The sequence below is a fragment of the Pseudophryne corroboree genome, chromosome 10, assembly GCF_028390025.1.
Source record: "Pseudophryne corroboree isolate aPseCor3 chromosome 10, aPseCor3.hap2, whole genome shotgun sequence".
NCBI classification, from domain to species: Eukaryota; Metazoa; Chordata; class Amphibia; order Anura; family Myobatrachidae; genus Pseudophryne; species Pseudophryne corroboree.
The window spans coordinates 7,740,241-7,754,391 of NC_086453.1; the positions used below are offsets into that span (position 1 = coordinate 7,740,241).

At 48.7% G+C, this 14,151-nt stretch overlaps 1 protein-coding gene across 1 annotated transcript in view; it reads left to right on the forward strand.

Annotated features, from left to right (window-relative positions):
• Positions 1 to 10,973: 10,973 nt before the first annotated feature.
• LOC134966849 (uncharacterized) overlaps positions 10,974 to 14,151 on the forward strand; it is a 188,840-nt gene continuing 185,662 nt past the window's right edge. The window contains exons 1-2 of the mRNA XM_063943893.1: positions 10,974 to 11,105; positions 11,213 to 12,064. Of these exons, the coding sequence (XP_063799963.1) occupies positions 10,974 to 11,105; positions 11,213 to 12,064 (984 nt within the window). The remainder of the gene's footprint in view (positions 11,106 to 11,212; positions 12,065 to 14,151) is intronic.

Here is a 14,151-nt window from a genome sequence, read left to right on the forward strand (position 1 = left end):
CTCTCTCTCTCTCTGCCTCCTGTTCTTTCTCCCTGTCTGTCTCTTTCTGTCTCTGCCTCCTGTCCTTTCTCCCTATATAACTATCTCTCCCTGTCTCTCTCTATCTCTCTGTGTCCTCTCTCCCTATCTGGTTGTCTCTCTCTCCCTTCCCCTGTCTGTCTGTCTGTCTGTCTCTCTCTCTCTCTGCCTACTGTCCTCTCCACCTGTCTGTCTGTCTGTCTGTCTGTTTCTCTCTCTCTCCCCCTGTCTGTCTCTCTACCCCCCCCCCCCTCGTGTGTCTCTCTCTCTCTCTCTCTCTCTCTCTCTCTCTCTCTCTGTCTCTCTCTCTCTCCATCTCTGGTGCCCCCTGTGCCCGCGGTATGGCCCTGTGGTTATATGACAGCCAGCAGAGGTGCCCGGGTGATAATACACCAGCCACAAGTGCCCACAACACTGCTATCACCCGTTATTTACTCAGCGCTGTACACTATATGTAACCTACTCAGATCACAGTCCCCTCCGAGGTGGCCCTGTACACATGAGCTTACAATCTATAGCTGTCTGCGGCCACATGCCAGCCGGCGTGATTTAGTGGGGGTCTGCCAGCCGCTGGCCCCTGCTACATCACATGACATGGTTCTATACCCGTCTGTCTGCATCTCTTTGGCTCCAGGTCTGCAGATTGCTTGTGACGTGTTTTACATCTGGCGCAAATTATCAACCTGCGAGGGCTCTGACCTCATACCGCAGGGATTTCCTGAGCGAGGGGATATATGAAACCTTCAGACAGGAGGACGGTGATTTAACAGAAATGTACAAAAACTGCTCTGAATGCAAGAAACAGGGCACGTGACTGGGACAGGCCTGGCGTCAGTAGTAACAGCGCCACATAAATACTCCGGGAACAGGTCACATGAATCTAAGACACATCGTGTAATAGTTACTCCCCTCCTCAGTGTGTTCCCTCTGCACCGCCGAGGCAGTTGCATAATCATATAATAATATATTCAGTATATCAGAAAGAGATAAAGGAGGTGACAAACTTTTGCAACAATATGGCAGCGTCAGGAGACTAACACCTGCATTGGTTTCTGGCTTTTTAAAATGATGTAAATGACAAAATTCTGTATTATTATTATTATTATTATAATGATGATGATGATGATGATGATAGGAGAACTGTCATCGTTTCCGGGTGCGCCGCACAGTTGCCAGACGAGTACCGACACTCTATGGAGAAATACTCTCACTTTTTTAATGAATAAGTCTGCATGTGGGGCATTTGGCCAGGATAGGGGGAAGATGTGATATCTGGCAGTAATGGGTTAATTCTGACAAGATCTGCAGAATATTCTGAGAAAGTTAGAGGGGGGGTGAGAGAATATTAGGCAATAACACTCCTACCAAGAGAAAGTGACCTTCACGGTGACTAACTTAGTGTAGCTCCTCTCCTTATATGACATCGGTGTGGGTGGGGCCAGGTGTGACGTGTATACAGGTGTGTCTGCTCACCTGAATCTGAGTGCTGATACAGCTTGCTCATAGGACCTCGCTGGACACGGGAAGTGGTTGACTTATCACAATCAGAGTGTTGACAAATACAGACACCGGGATGTCAAATGTTGGTGTAAAATGCTGCTTACAGTGTATATATATATATATATATATATATATACATATATATATATATATACACACTGTAGTAAGGGTTAAATTATTAATTTGCCACCCCAATGTGAGCGTGAACTGGCTGGAACTGGAAATCTCGATGTAGTCACCACTAACAATAAACAGTAGAGGAAATAATATTTTACGCACTGTTACTGTATACACATTTCTCATTTATTTGTTGAACAATCATGGTCACGTCTCCAGGATTTGCTCACACCTCATCATAATGACCGGGAGCTCCTATTGCTGAGGATGGGAGTAACCTCCATGTAAGGATGATGGTAGATCTCCCGGTGATGAGGATGAGAGTAACTTACAAGTAAGGATGATGGGAGATCTCCCGGTGATGAGGATGGGAATTACCTACCAGTAAGGATGATGGGAGATCTCCCGGTGATGACGATGAGAGTAACCTACCAGTAAGGATGATGGGAGATCTCCCGGTGATGAGGATGAGAGTAACCTACCAGTAAGGATGATGGGAGATATCCCAGTGATGAGGATGAGAGTAACCTACCAGTAAGGATGATGGGAGATCTCCCAGTGATGAGGATGACAGTAACCTCCCAGTAAGGATGATGGGAGATCTCCCAGTGATGAGGATGAGAGTAACCTACCAGTAAGGATGATGGGAGATCTCCCGGTGATGACGATGAGAGTAACCTACCAGTAAGGATGATGGGAGATCTCCCAGTGATGAGGATGAGAGTAACCTACCAGTAAGGATGATGGGCGATATCCCAGTGATGAGGATGAGAGTAACCTACCAGTAAGGATGATGGGAGATCTCCCGGTGATGAGGATGGGAGTATCCTACCAGTAAGGATGATGGGAGATCTCCCAGTGATGAGGATGACAGTAACCTCCCAGTAAGGATGATGGGAGATCTACCAGTGATGAGGATGAGAGTAACCTACCAGTAAGGATGACGGGAGATCTCCTATTGCTGAGGATGGGAGTAACCTCCCAGTAAGGATGATGGGAGATCTCCCAGTGATGAGGATGAGAGTAACCTACCAGTAAGGATGATGGGAGATCTCCGGGTGATGAGGATGGGAGTAACCTACCAGTAAGGATGATGGGAGATCTGGTGATGAGGATGAGAGTAACCTACCAGTAAGGATGATGGGAGATCTCCCAGTGATGAGGATGGGAGTAACCTACCAGTAAGGATGATGGGAGATCTCCCGGTGATGAGGATGAGAGTAACCTACCAGTAAGGATGATGGAAGATCTCCCGGTGATGAGGATGAGAGTAACCTACCAGTAAGGATGATGGGAGATCTCCCAGTGATGAGGATGAGAGTAACCTACCAGTAAGGATGATGGGCGATCTCCCGGTGATGAGGATGAGAGTAACCTACCAGTAAGGATGATGGGAGATCTCCCGGTGATGACGATGAGAGTAACCTACCAGTAAGGATGATGGGAGATCTCCTATTGCTGAGGATGGGAGTAACCTCCCAGTAAGGATGATGGGAGATCTCCCAGTGATGAGGATGAGAGTAACCTACCAGTAAGGATGATGGGAGATATCCCGGTGATGAGGATGATAGTAACCTACCAGTAAGGATGATGGGAGATCTCCCGGTGATGAGGATGAGAGTAACCTACCAGTAAGGATGATGGGAGATCTCCCAGTGATGAGGATGATAGTAACCTCCAGGTAAGGATGATGGGAGATCTCCGAGTGATGAGGATGAGAGTAACCTCCCAGTAAGGATGATGGGAGATCTCCTGGTGATAATGATGAGAGTAACCTCCCAGTGAGGATGATGGGAGATCTCCCAGTGATGAGGATGAGAGTAACCTACCAGTAAGGATGATGGGAGATCTCCCAGTGATGAGGATGAGAGTAACCTAGCAGTAAGGATGATGGGAGATCTCCCGGTGATGAGGATGAGAGTAACCTACCAGTAAGGATGATGGGAGATCTCCCAGTGATGAGGATGGGAGTAACCTACCAGTAAGGATGATGGGCAATCTCCCTGTGATGAGGATAGGAGTAACCTCCAGGTAAGGATGATGGGAGATCTCCCGGTGATGAGGATGGGAGTAACCTACCAGTAAGGATGATGGGAGATCTCCCGGTGATGAGGATGAGAGTAACCTACCAGTAAGGATGATGGAAGATCTCCCAGTGATGAGGATGGGAGTAACCTACCAGTAAGGATGATGGGAGATCTCCCAGTGATGAGGATAAGAGTAACCTACCAGTAAGGATGATGGGAGATCTCCCGGTTATGAGGATGAGAGTAACCTACCAGTAAGGATGATGAGAGATCTCGCGGTGATGAGGATGGGAGTAACCTACCAGTAAGGATGATGGGCGATCTCCCAGTGATGAGGATGAGAGTAACCTACCAGTAAGGATGATGGGCGATCTACCGGTGATGAGGATGAGAGTAACCTACCAGTAAGGATGATGTGAGGTCTCCCAGTGATGAGGATGAGAGTAACCTACCAGTAGGGATGATGGGCAATCTCCCAGTGATGAGAATGAGAGTAATCTACCAGTAAGGATGATGGGAGATCTCCCAGTGATGAGGATGAGAGTAACCTACCAGTAAGGATGATGGGAGATCTCCCAGTGATGAGGATGAGAGTAACCTACCAGTAAGGATGATGGGAGATCTCCTATTGCTGAGGATGAGAGTAACCTCCCAGTAAGGATGATTGGAGATCTCCCAGTGATGAGGATGAGAGTAACCTGTCAGTAAGGATGATGGGAGATCTCCCGGTGATGAGGATGGGAGTAACCTACCAGTAAGGATGATGGGCGATCTCCCAGTGATGAGGATGGGAGTAACCTCCAGGTAAGGATGATGGGAGATCTCCCGGTGATGAGGATGGGAGTAACCTACCAGTAAGGATGATGGGAGATCTCCCAGTGATGAGGATGAGAGTAACCTACCAGTAAGGATGATGGGAGATCTCCCAGTGATGAGGATGGGAGTAACCTACCAGTAAGGATGATGGGCGATCTCCCAGTGATGAGGATGAGAGTAATCTACCAGTAAGGATGATGGGAGATCTCCCAGTGATGAGGATGAGAGTAACCTACCAGTAAGGATGATGGGAGATCTCCGAGTGATGAGGATGAGAGTAACCTACCAGTAAGGATGATGGGAGATCTCCCGGTGATGAGGATGAGAGTAACCTACCAGTAAGGATGATGGGAGATCTCCCAGTGATGAGGATGATAGTAACATCCAGGTAAGGATGATGGGAGATCTCCTGGGGATAATGATGAGAGTAACCTCCCAGTAAGGATGATGGGAGATCTCGCGGTGATGAGGATGGGAGTAACCTACCAGTAAGGATGATGGGCAATCTCCCAGTGATGAGGATGAGAGTAACCTACCAGTAAGGATGATGGGAGATCTCCCGGTGATGAGGATGAGAGTAACCTACCAGTAGGGATGATGGGCAATCTCCCAGTGATGAGGATGAGAGCAATCTACCAGTAAGGATGATGGGAGATCTCACAGTGATGAGGATGAGAGTAACCTACCAGTAAGGATGATGGGAGATCTCCCAGTGATGAGGATGAGAGTAACCTACCAGTAAGGATGATGGGCGATCTCCCAGTGATGAGGATGAGAGTAACCTACCAGTAAGGATGATGGGAGATCTCCTATTGCTGAGGATGGGAGTAACCTACCAGTAAGGATGATGGGAGATCTCCCAGTGATGAGGATGAGAGTAACCTACCAGTAAGGATGATGGGCGATCTCCCAGTGATGAGGATGAGAGTAACCTCCAGGTAAGGATGATGGGCGATCTCCCAGTGATGAGGATGAGAGTAACCTGCCAGTAAGGATGATGGGAGATCTCCCGGTGATGAGGATGGGAGTAACCTACCAGTAAGGATGATGGGCGATCTCCCAGTGATGAGGATGGGAGTAACCTCCAGGTAAGGATGATGGGCGATCTCCCAGTGATGAGGATGGGAGTAACCTCCAGGTAAGGATGATGGGAGATCTCCCGGTGATGAGGATGGGAGTAACCTACCAGTAAGGATGATGGGAGATCTCCCAGTGATGAGGATGAGAGTAACCTACCAGTAAGGATGATGGGAGATCTCCCAGTGATGAGGATGGGAGTAACCTACCAGTAAGGATGATGGGCGATCTCCCAGTGATGAGGATGGGAGTAACCTCCAGGTAAGGATGATGGGCGATCTCCCAGTGATGAGGATGGGAGTAACCTCCAGGTAAGGATGATGGGAGATCTCCCGGTGATGAGGATGGGAGTAACCTACCAGTAAGGATGATGGGAGATCTCCCAGTGATGAGGATGAGAGTAACCTACCAGTAAGGATGATGGGAGATCTCCCGGTGATGAGGATGGGAGTAATCCACCAGTAAGGATGATGGGCGATCTCCCAGTGATGAGGATGAGAGTAATCTACCAGTAAGGATGATATGAGATCTCCCAGTGATGAGGATGGGAATAACATACCAGTAAGGATGATGGGAGATCTCCTAGTGATGAGGATGAGAGTAACCTACCAGTAGGGATGATGGGCGATCTCCCAGTGATGAGGATGAGAGTAACCTACCAGTAAGGATGATGGGAGATCTCCTATTGCTGAGGATGGGAGTAACCTACCAGTAAGGATGATGGGAGATCTCCCAGTGATGAGGTTGAGACTAACCTACCAGTAAGGATGATGGGCGATCTCCCAGTGATGAGGATGAGAGTAACCTACCAGTAAGGAAGATGGGCGATCTCCCAGTGATGAGGATGAGAGTAACCTATTAGTAAGGATGATGGGAGATCTCCTATTGCTGAGGATGGGAGTAACCTCCCAGTAAGGATGATGGGAGTTTTCCCAGTGATGAGGATGAGAGTAACCTGCCAGTAAGGATGATGGGAGATCTCCCGGTGATGAGGATGGGAGTAACCTACCAGTAAGGATGATGGGCGATCTCCCAGTGATGAGGATGGGAGTAACCTCCAGGTAAGGATGATGGGCGATCTCCCAGTGATGAGGATGGGAGTAACCTCCAGGTAAGGATGATGGGAGATCTCCCGGTGATGAGGATGGGAGTAACCTACCAGTAAGGATGATGGGAGATCTCCCAGTGATGAGGATGAGAGTAACCTACCAGTAAAGATGATGGGAGATCTCCCAGTGATGAGGATGGGAGTAACCTACCAGTAAGGATGATGGGCGATCTCCCAGTGATGAGGATGGGAGTAACCTCCAGGTAAGGATGATGGGAGATCTCCCGGTGATGAGGATGGGAGTAATCTACCAGTAAGGATGATGGGCGATCTCCCAGTGATGAGGATGAGAGTAATCTACCAGTAAGGATGATAGGAGATCACCCAGTGATGAGGATGAGAATAACATACCAGTAAGGATGATGGGAGATCTCCTAGTGATGAGGATGAGAGTAACCTACCAGTAAGGATGATGGGCGATCTCCCAGTGATGAGGATGAGAGTAACCTACCAGTAAGGATGATGGGAGATCTCCTATTGCTGAGGATGGGAGTAACCTATCAGTAAGGATGATGGGAGATCTCCCAGTGATGAGGATGAGAGTAACCTACCAGTAAGGATGATGGGCGATCTCCCAGTGATGAGGATGAGAGTAACCTACCAGTAAGGATGATGGGAGATCTCCTATTGCTGAGGATGGGAGTAACCTCCCAGTAAGGATGATGGGAGATCTCCCAGTGATGAGGATGAGAGTAACCTACCAGTAAGGATGATGGGAGATTTCCCGGTGATGAGGATGGGAGTAACCTACCAGTAAAGATGATGGGCGATCTCCCAGTGATGAGGATGGGAGTAACCTCCAGGTAACGATGATGGGAGATCTCCCGGTGATGAGGATGGGAGTAACCTACCAGTAAGGATGATGGGAGATCTCCCAGTGATGAGGATAAGAGTAACCTACCAGTAAGGATGATGGGAGATCTCCCAGTGATGAGGATGGGAGTAACCTCCAGGTAAGGATGATGGGAGATCCCCCGGTGATGAGGATGGGAGTAACCTACCAGTAAGGATGATGGGAGATCTCCCGGTGATGAGGATGAGAGTAACCTACCAGTAAGGATGATGGAAGATCTCCCAGTGATGAGGATGGGAGTAACCTACCAGTAAGGATAATGGGAGATCTCCCGGTGATGAGGATGAGAGTAACCTACCAGTAAGGATGATGGGAGATCTCCCGGTGATGAGGATGAGAGTAACCTACCAGTAAGGATGATGGGAGATCTCGCGGTGATGAGGATGGGAGTAACCTACCAGTAAGGATGATGGGCGATCTCTCAGTGATGAGGATGAGAGTAACCTACCAGTAAGGATGATGGGCGATCTACCGGTGATGAGGATGAGAGTAACCTACCAGTAAGGATGATGGGAGATCTCCCGGTGATGAGGATGAGAGTAACCTACCAGTAAGGATGATGGGCGATCTCCCAGTAATGAGGATGAGAGTAACCTACCAGTAAGGATGATGGGAGATCTACCAGTGATGAGGATGAGAGTAACCTACCAGTAAGGATGATGGGAGATCTCCCAGTGATGAGGATGAGAGTAACCTACCAGTAAGGATGATGGGCGATCTCCCAGTGATGAGGATGAGAGTAACCTACCAGTAAGGATGATGGGCGATCTCCCAGTGATGAGGATGAGAGTAACCTACCAGTAAGGATGATGGGAGATCTCCCAGTTATGAGGATGAGAGTAACCTACCAGTAAGGATGATGGGAGATCTCCCAGTGATGAGGATGAGAGTAACCTACCAGTAACGATGATGGGAGATCTCCCAGTGATGAGGATGAGAGTAACCTACCAGTAAGGATGATGGGCGATCTCTCAGTGATGAGGATGAGAGTAACCTACAGGTAAGGATGATGGGCGATCTACCGGTGATGAGGATGAGAGTAACCTACCAGTAAGGATGATGGGAGATCTCCCGGTGATGAGGATGAGAGTAACCTACCAGTAAGGATGATGGGCGATCTCCCAGTGATGAGGATGAGAGTAACCTACCAGTAAGGATGATGGGAGATCTCCCAGTGATGAGGATGAGAGTAACCTACCAGTAAGGATGATGGGAGATATCCCAGTGATGAGGATGAGAGTAACCTACCAGTAAGGATGATGGGAGATCTCCCGGTGATGAGGATGAGAGTAACCTACCAGTAAGGATGATGGGAGATCTCGCGGTGATGAGGATGGGAGTAACCTACCAGTAAGGATGATGGGCGATCTCTCAGTGATGAGGATGAGAGTAACCTACCAGTAAGGATGATGGGCGATCTACCGGTGATGAGGATGAGAGTAACCTACCAGTAAGGATGATGGGAGATCTCCCGGTGATGAGGATGAGAGTAACCTACCAGTAAGGATGATGGGCGATCTCCCAGTAATGAGGATGAGAGTAACCTACCAGTAAGGATGATGGGAGATCTCCCAGTGATGAGGATGAGAGTAACCTACCAGTAAGGATGATGGGAGATCTCCCAGTGATGAGGATGAGAGTAACCTACCAGTAAGGATGATGGGCGATCTCCCAGTGATGAGGATGAGAGTAACCTACCAGTAAGGATGATGGGCGATCTCCCAGTGATGAGGATGAGAGTAACCTACCAGTAAGGATGATGGGAGATCTCCCAGTTATGAGGATGAGAGTAACCTACCAGTAAGGATGATGGGAGATCTCCCAGTGATGAGGATGAGAGTAACCTACCAGTAAGGATGATGGGAGATCTCCCAGTGATGAGGATGAGAGTAACCTACCAGTAAGGATGATGGGCGATCTCTCAGTGATGAGGATGAGAGTAACCTACCAGTAAGGATGATGGGCGATCTACCGGTGATGAGGATGAGAGTAACCTACCAGTAAGGATGATGGGAGATCTCCCGGTGATGAGGATGAGAGTAACCTACCAGTAAGGATGATGGGCGATCTCCCAGTGATGAGGATGAGAGTAACCTACCAGTAAGGATGATGGGAGATCTCCCAGTGATGAGGATGAGAGTAACCTACCAGTAAGGATGATGGGAGATCTCCCAGTGATGAGGATGAGAGTAACCTACCAGTAAGGATGATGGGCGATCTCCCAGTGATGAGGATGAGAGTAACCTACCAGTAAGGATGATGGGAGATCTCCTATTGCTGAGGATGGGAGTAACCTCCCAGTAAGGATGATGGGAGATCTCCCAGTGATGAGGATGAGAGTAACCTACCAGTAAGGATGATGGGAGATATCCCGGTGATGAGGATGATAGTAACCTCCCAGTAAGGATGATGGGAGATCTCCCGGTGATGAGGATGAGAGTAACCTACCAGTAAGGATGATGGGAGATCTCCCGGTGATGAGGATGAGAGTAACCTACCAGTAAGGATGATGGGAGATCTCCCAGTGATGAGGATGGGAGTAACCTACCAGTAATGATGATGGGAGATATCCCAGTGATGAGGATGGGAGTAACCTACCAGTAAGGATGATGGGAGATCTCCCAGTGATGATGATGATGATGATGAGAATAAGCTCCCAGTGAGGATGTTGAAAGATCTCGTTGTGATAATAATGAGAGTAATCTCCGTAAAAAGATAATGGGATATCTCCCAATTATGATGAGAGGAAACTCCCAGAGAGGATGATGGACGATCTCCTGGTGATAATAATGAGAGTAACCTCCCTAAGAGGATAATGGGAGATCTCCTGGTGATGAGAATAAGAGTAACCTCCCAGAGAGTATGATGGGAGATCTCCTGATGATAATGACGGGAATAACCTCACAGAGAGGATGATGGGAGATCTCCAGATGTTGAGAATGAGAATAATAACCTCAGAGAAAGGATGATGGGAGATCTCCTGGTGATGAGGATGAGTAACCTACCAGGGAGGATGATGGGAGGTCTCCTGGTGATGAGGATGAGTAACCTACCAGGGAGGATGATGGGAGATGTCCTGGTGATAATGATGAGAGTAACTTCACAGAGAGGATGATGGGAGATCTCCCGGTGATAATGATGAGAGTAACTTCACAGAGAGTATGATGGGAGATCTCCCGGTGATAATGATGAGAGTAACCTTCCATAGAGGATGATGGGAGATATCCAGATGATGATCATGATAAGCTCCCAGAGAGGATGATGGGAGATCTCCCAGTGATAATGATAAGAGAGTAACCTTCCATAGAGGGTGATGGGAGATCTCATGATGATGATGAGAATAAGCTCCCAGTGAGGATGATGGGAGATCTCCCAGTGATAATGATGAGAGTAACCTCACAGAGACGATGATGGGAGATCTCCGGGTGATAATGAGGAAAGTAACATCACAGAGAGGATGATGGGAGATCTCCCGGTGATAATGATCAGAGTAACCTCACAAGAGGATGATGGGAGATCTCCCGGTGATAATGATCAGAGTAACATCACAAAGAGGATGATGGGAGATCTCCCGGTGATAATGATGAGAGTAACCTTCCATAGAGGATGATGGGAGATCTCCAGATGATGATGAGAATAAGCTCCCAGATAGGATGATGGGAGATATCCAAGTGATAATTATGAGAGGAACCTCAGAGTGAGGATGGTGGGGCACAAGGAGATGGTGATAATGGGGCACAGGGTGGTGATGATGGTGGAATACAAAGTGATGATAATGGGGCACAGGGTGATGATGATGATGATGATGATGATGATGATGATGATGATGATGATGATGATGATGGAGAACATGGTGTATATGATGATGGGGCACAGGGAGATGGTGATGATGTTGGGGCACAGGGAGTTGATGATAATGGGGCACAGGGTGATGATTATAATTGGGTACAGGGTGGTGGTGGTGGTGGTGATGATGATGGGGCACAGGGGGATGATGATGATGATGAAGTACAGAATAATGGTGATAATGGGGCACAGGGTGATGATGATAATTGGGTACAGGGTGGTGGTGATGATGATGATGATGGGGTAAAAGGTGGTGATGATGATGATGATGATGATGGGGCAAATGGTGGTGATGATTATGATGATGATGGGGTACAGAATTATGGTGATAATGGAGCACAGAGTGGTGATGATGGTGGAATACAAATTGATGATAATGGGGCACAGGGTGGTGATGATGGTGGAATACAAAGTGATGATAATGGGATACAGGGTGATGATGATGATGATGATGATGATGATGATGATGATGATGGAACACATGGTGTATATGATGATGGGGCACAGGGAGATGGTGATGATGTTGGGGCACAGGGAGATGATGATAATGGGGCACAGGGTGATGATGATAATTGGGTACAGGGTGGTGGTGGTGATGATGATGATGATGATGATGATGGGGCACAGGGTGGTGGTGATGATGATGATGATGATGATGATGATGATGATGGGGTACAGAATGATGGTGATAATGGGGCACAGGTTGGTAAGGATGGGGGTAAGAGTGATGATGATTGGGCACAGGGAGATGATGATGAGAGTTGTTGCTGTGTGTGTGGGGAAGTGTTCCCAGGATACAGGAAGGCAGTGTGGAGATGATGATGATGAGAGTTGTTGCTGTGTGTGGATCCCTGGCTGTGGAAGTGATGTATCAGGCTGGGACGGCTGCAGGCTGTTCCCAGGATACAGGAAGGCAGTGTGGAGATGATGATGATGATGATGATGATGATGATGGGGCACAGGGAGATGATGATGAGAGTTGTTGCTGTGTGTGGGGAAGTGATGTATCAGGCTGGGGACGGCTGCAGGCTGTTCCCAGGATACAGGAAGGCAGTGTGGAGATGATGATGATGGGGCACAGGGAGATGATGATGAGAGTTGTTGCTGTGTGTGGGGAAGTGATGTATCAGGCTGGGGACGGCTGCAGGCTGTTCCCAGGATACAGGAAGGCAGTGTGGAGATGATGATGATGAGAGTTGTTGCTGTGTGTGGATCCCTGGCTGTGGAAGTGATGTATCAGGCTGGGACGGCTGCAGGCTGTTCCCAGGATACAGGAAGGCAGTGTGGAGATGAGGCATCACCCAGACATTGCTGACTCAGGCGCATCACTGGGATTAGTAATTTAGGACATCACATCCTGAGGACTCATACAGGAACCCTGACCGCTCACAGGAGCTTTTCTTGTTTGCAGGTTGGTTTTACAAACACCACCAAATATATTCACCTACACTACAAGTAGGAGCACATGGGAGGCGCTGATATACTATCTACCTGTACACTGCCATGTACTACATAATCTATTACCCCAGCTGTAATGTGCTGGCGCTATGTAAGTATATAGTAATAAATAATGATCAGACTTCCCCTCATGCATGAACCTAAAATCCTCCACTCTAGGGCATCACCACCACAGGTGCAGTGGGTGCAGCTGCTATGGGGTCCACAGCTTATGGGGCCTGTTTTCCATATCTATCACGTTTCTATGTGAATTTTTATTGCCATTGGGCTGTATATGGGGCCCTGACAATGGTTGGTATGGGGTCCACAGGTGACTAGTAACTAGCCCACCAGAACTTGGGGGCGAGGGGCACACATGTTGTGTGCCCCTCGAATGACCAAACATGGAGCTAGGGGCACACATGGCGGTCACCTAATGACCAAATACCAGAACTTGGGGGAGGGGCACACATGGCGGTCACCTAATGACCAAACAGCAGAACTTGGGGGGAGGGGCACACATGGCGGTTACCTAATGACCAAACAGCAGAACTTGGGGGGAGGGGCACACATGGCGGTCACCTAATGACCAAACAGCAGAACTTGGGGGGGAGGGGCACGCATGGCGGTCACCTAATGACCAAATACCAGAACTTGGGGGAGGGGCACACATGGGGGTCACCTAATGACCAAATACCAGAACTTGGGGGAGGGGCACACATGGCGGTCACCTAATGACCAAACAGCAGAACTTGGGGGGAGGGGCACACATGGTGGTCACCTAATGACCAAACAGCAGAACTTGGGGGGAGGGGCACACATGGCGGTCACCTAATGACCAAATACCAGAACTTGGGGGGAGGGGCACACATGGCGGTCACCTAATGACCACAAACAGCAGAACTTGGGGGGAGGGGCACACATGGCGGTCACCTAATGACCAAACAGCAGAACTTGGGGAGAGGGGCACACATGGCGGTCACCTAATGACCAAACAGCAGAACTTGGGGGGAGGGGCACACATGGCGGTCACCTAATGACCAAACAGCAGAACTTGGGGGGAGGGGCACACATGGCGGTCACCTAATGACCAAACAGCAGAACTTGGGGGGAGGGGCACACATGGCGGTCACCTAATGACCAAACAGCAGAACTTGGGGGGAGGGGCACACATGGCGGTTACCTAATGACCAAAATACTAAATTCTATGACAATCTAATGCTTAGAGCCAGGTGTGGATGCACAAGTACGGTACAATTACTATGTATGTTTATGCGCAGACTGCTAGATCACTTGATATTACAGACACTGAGTCACACGTGCTCAGGTACCGCTACTGACATATGACATCC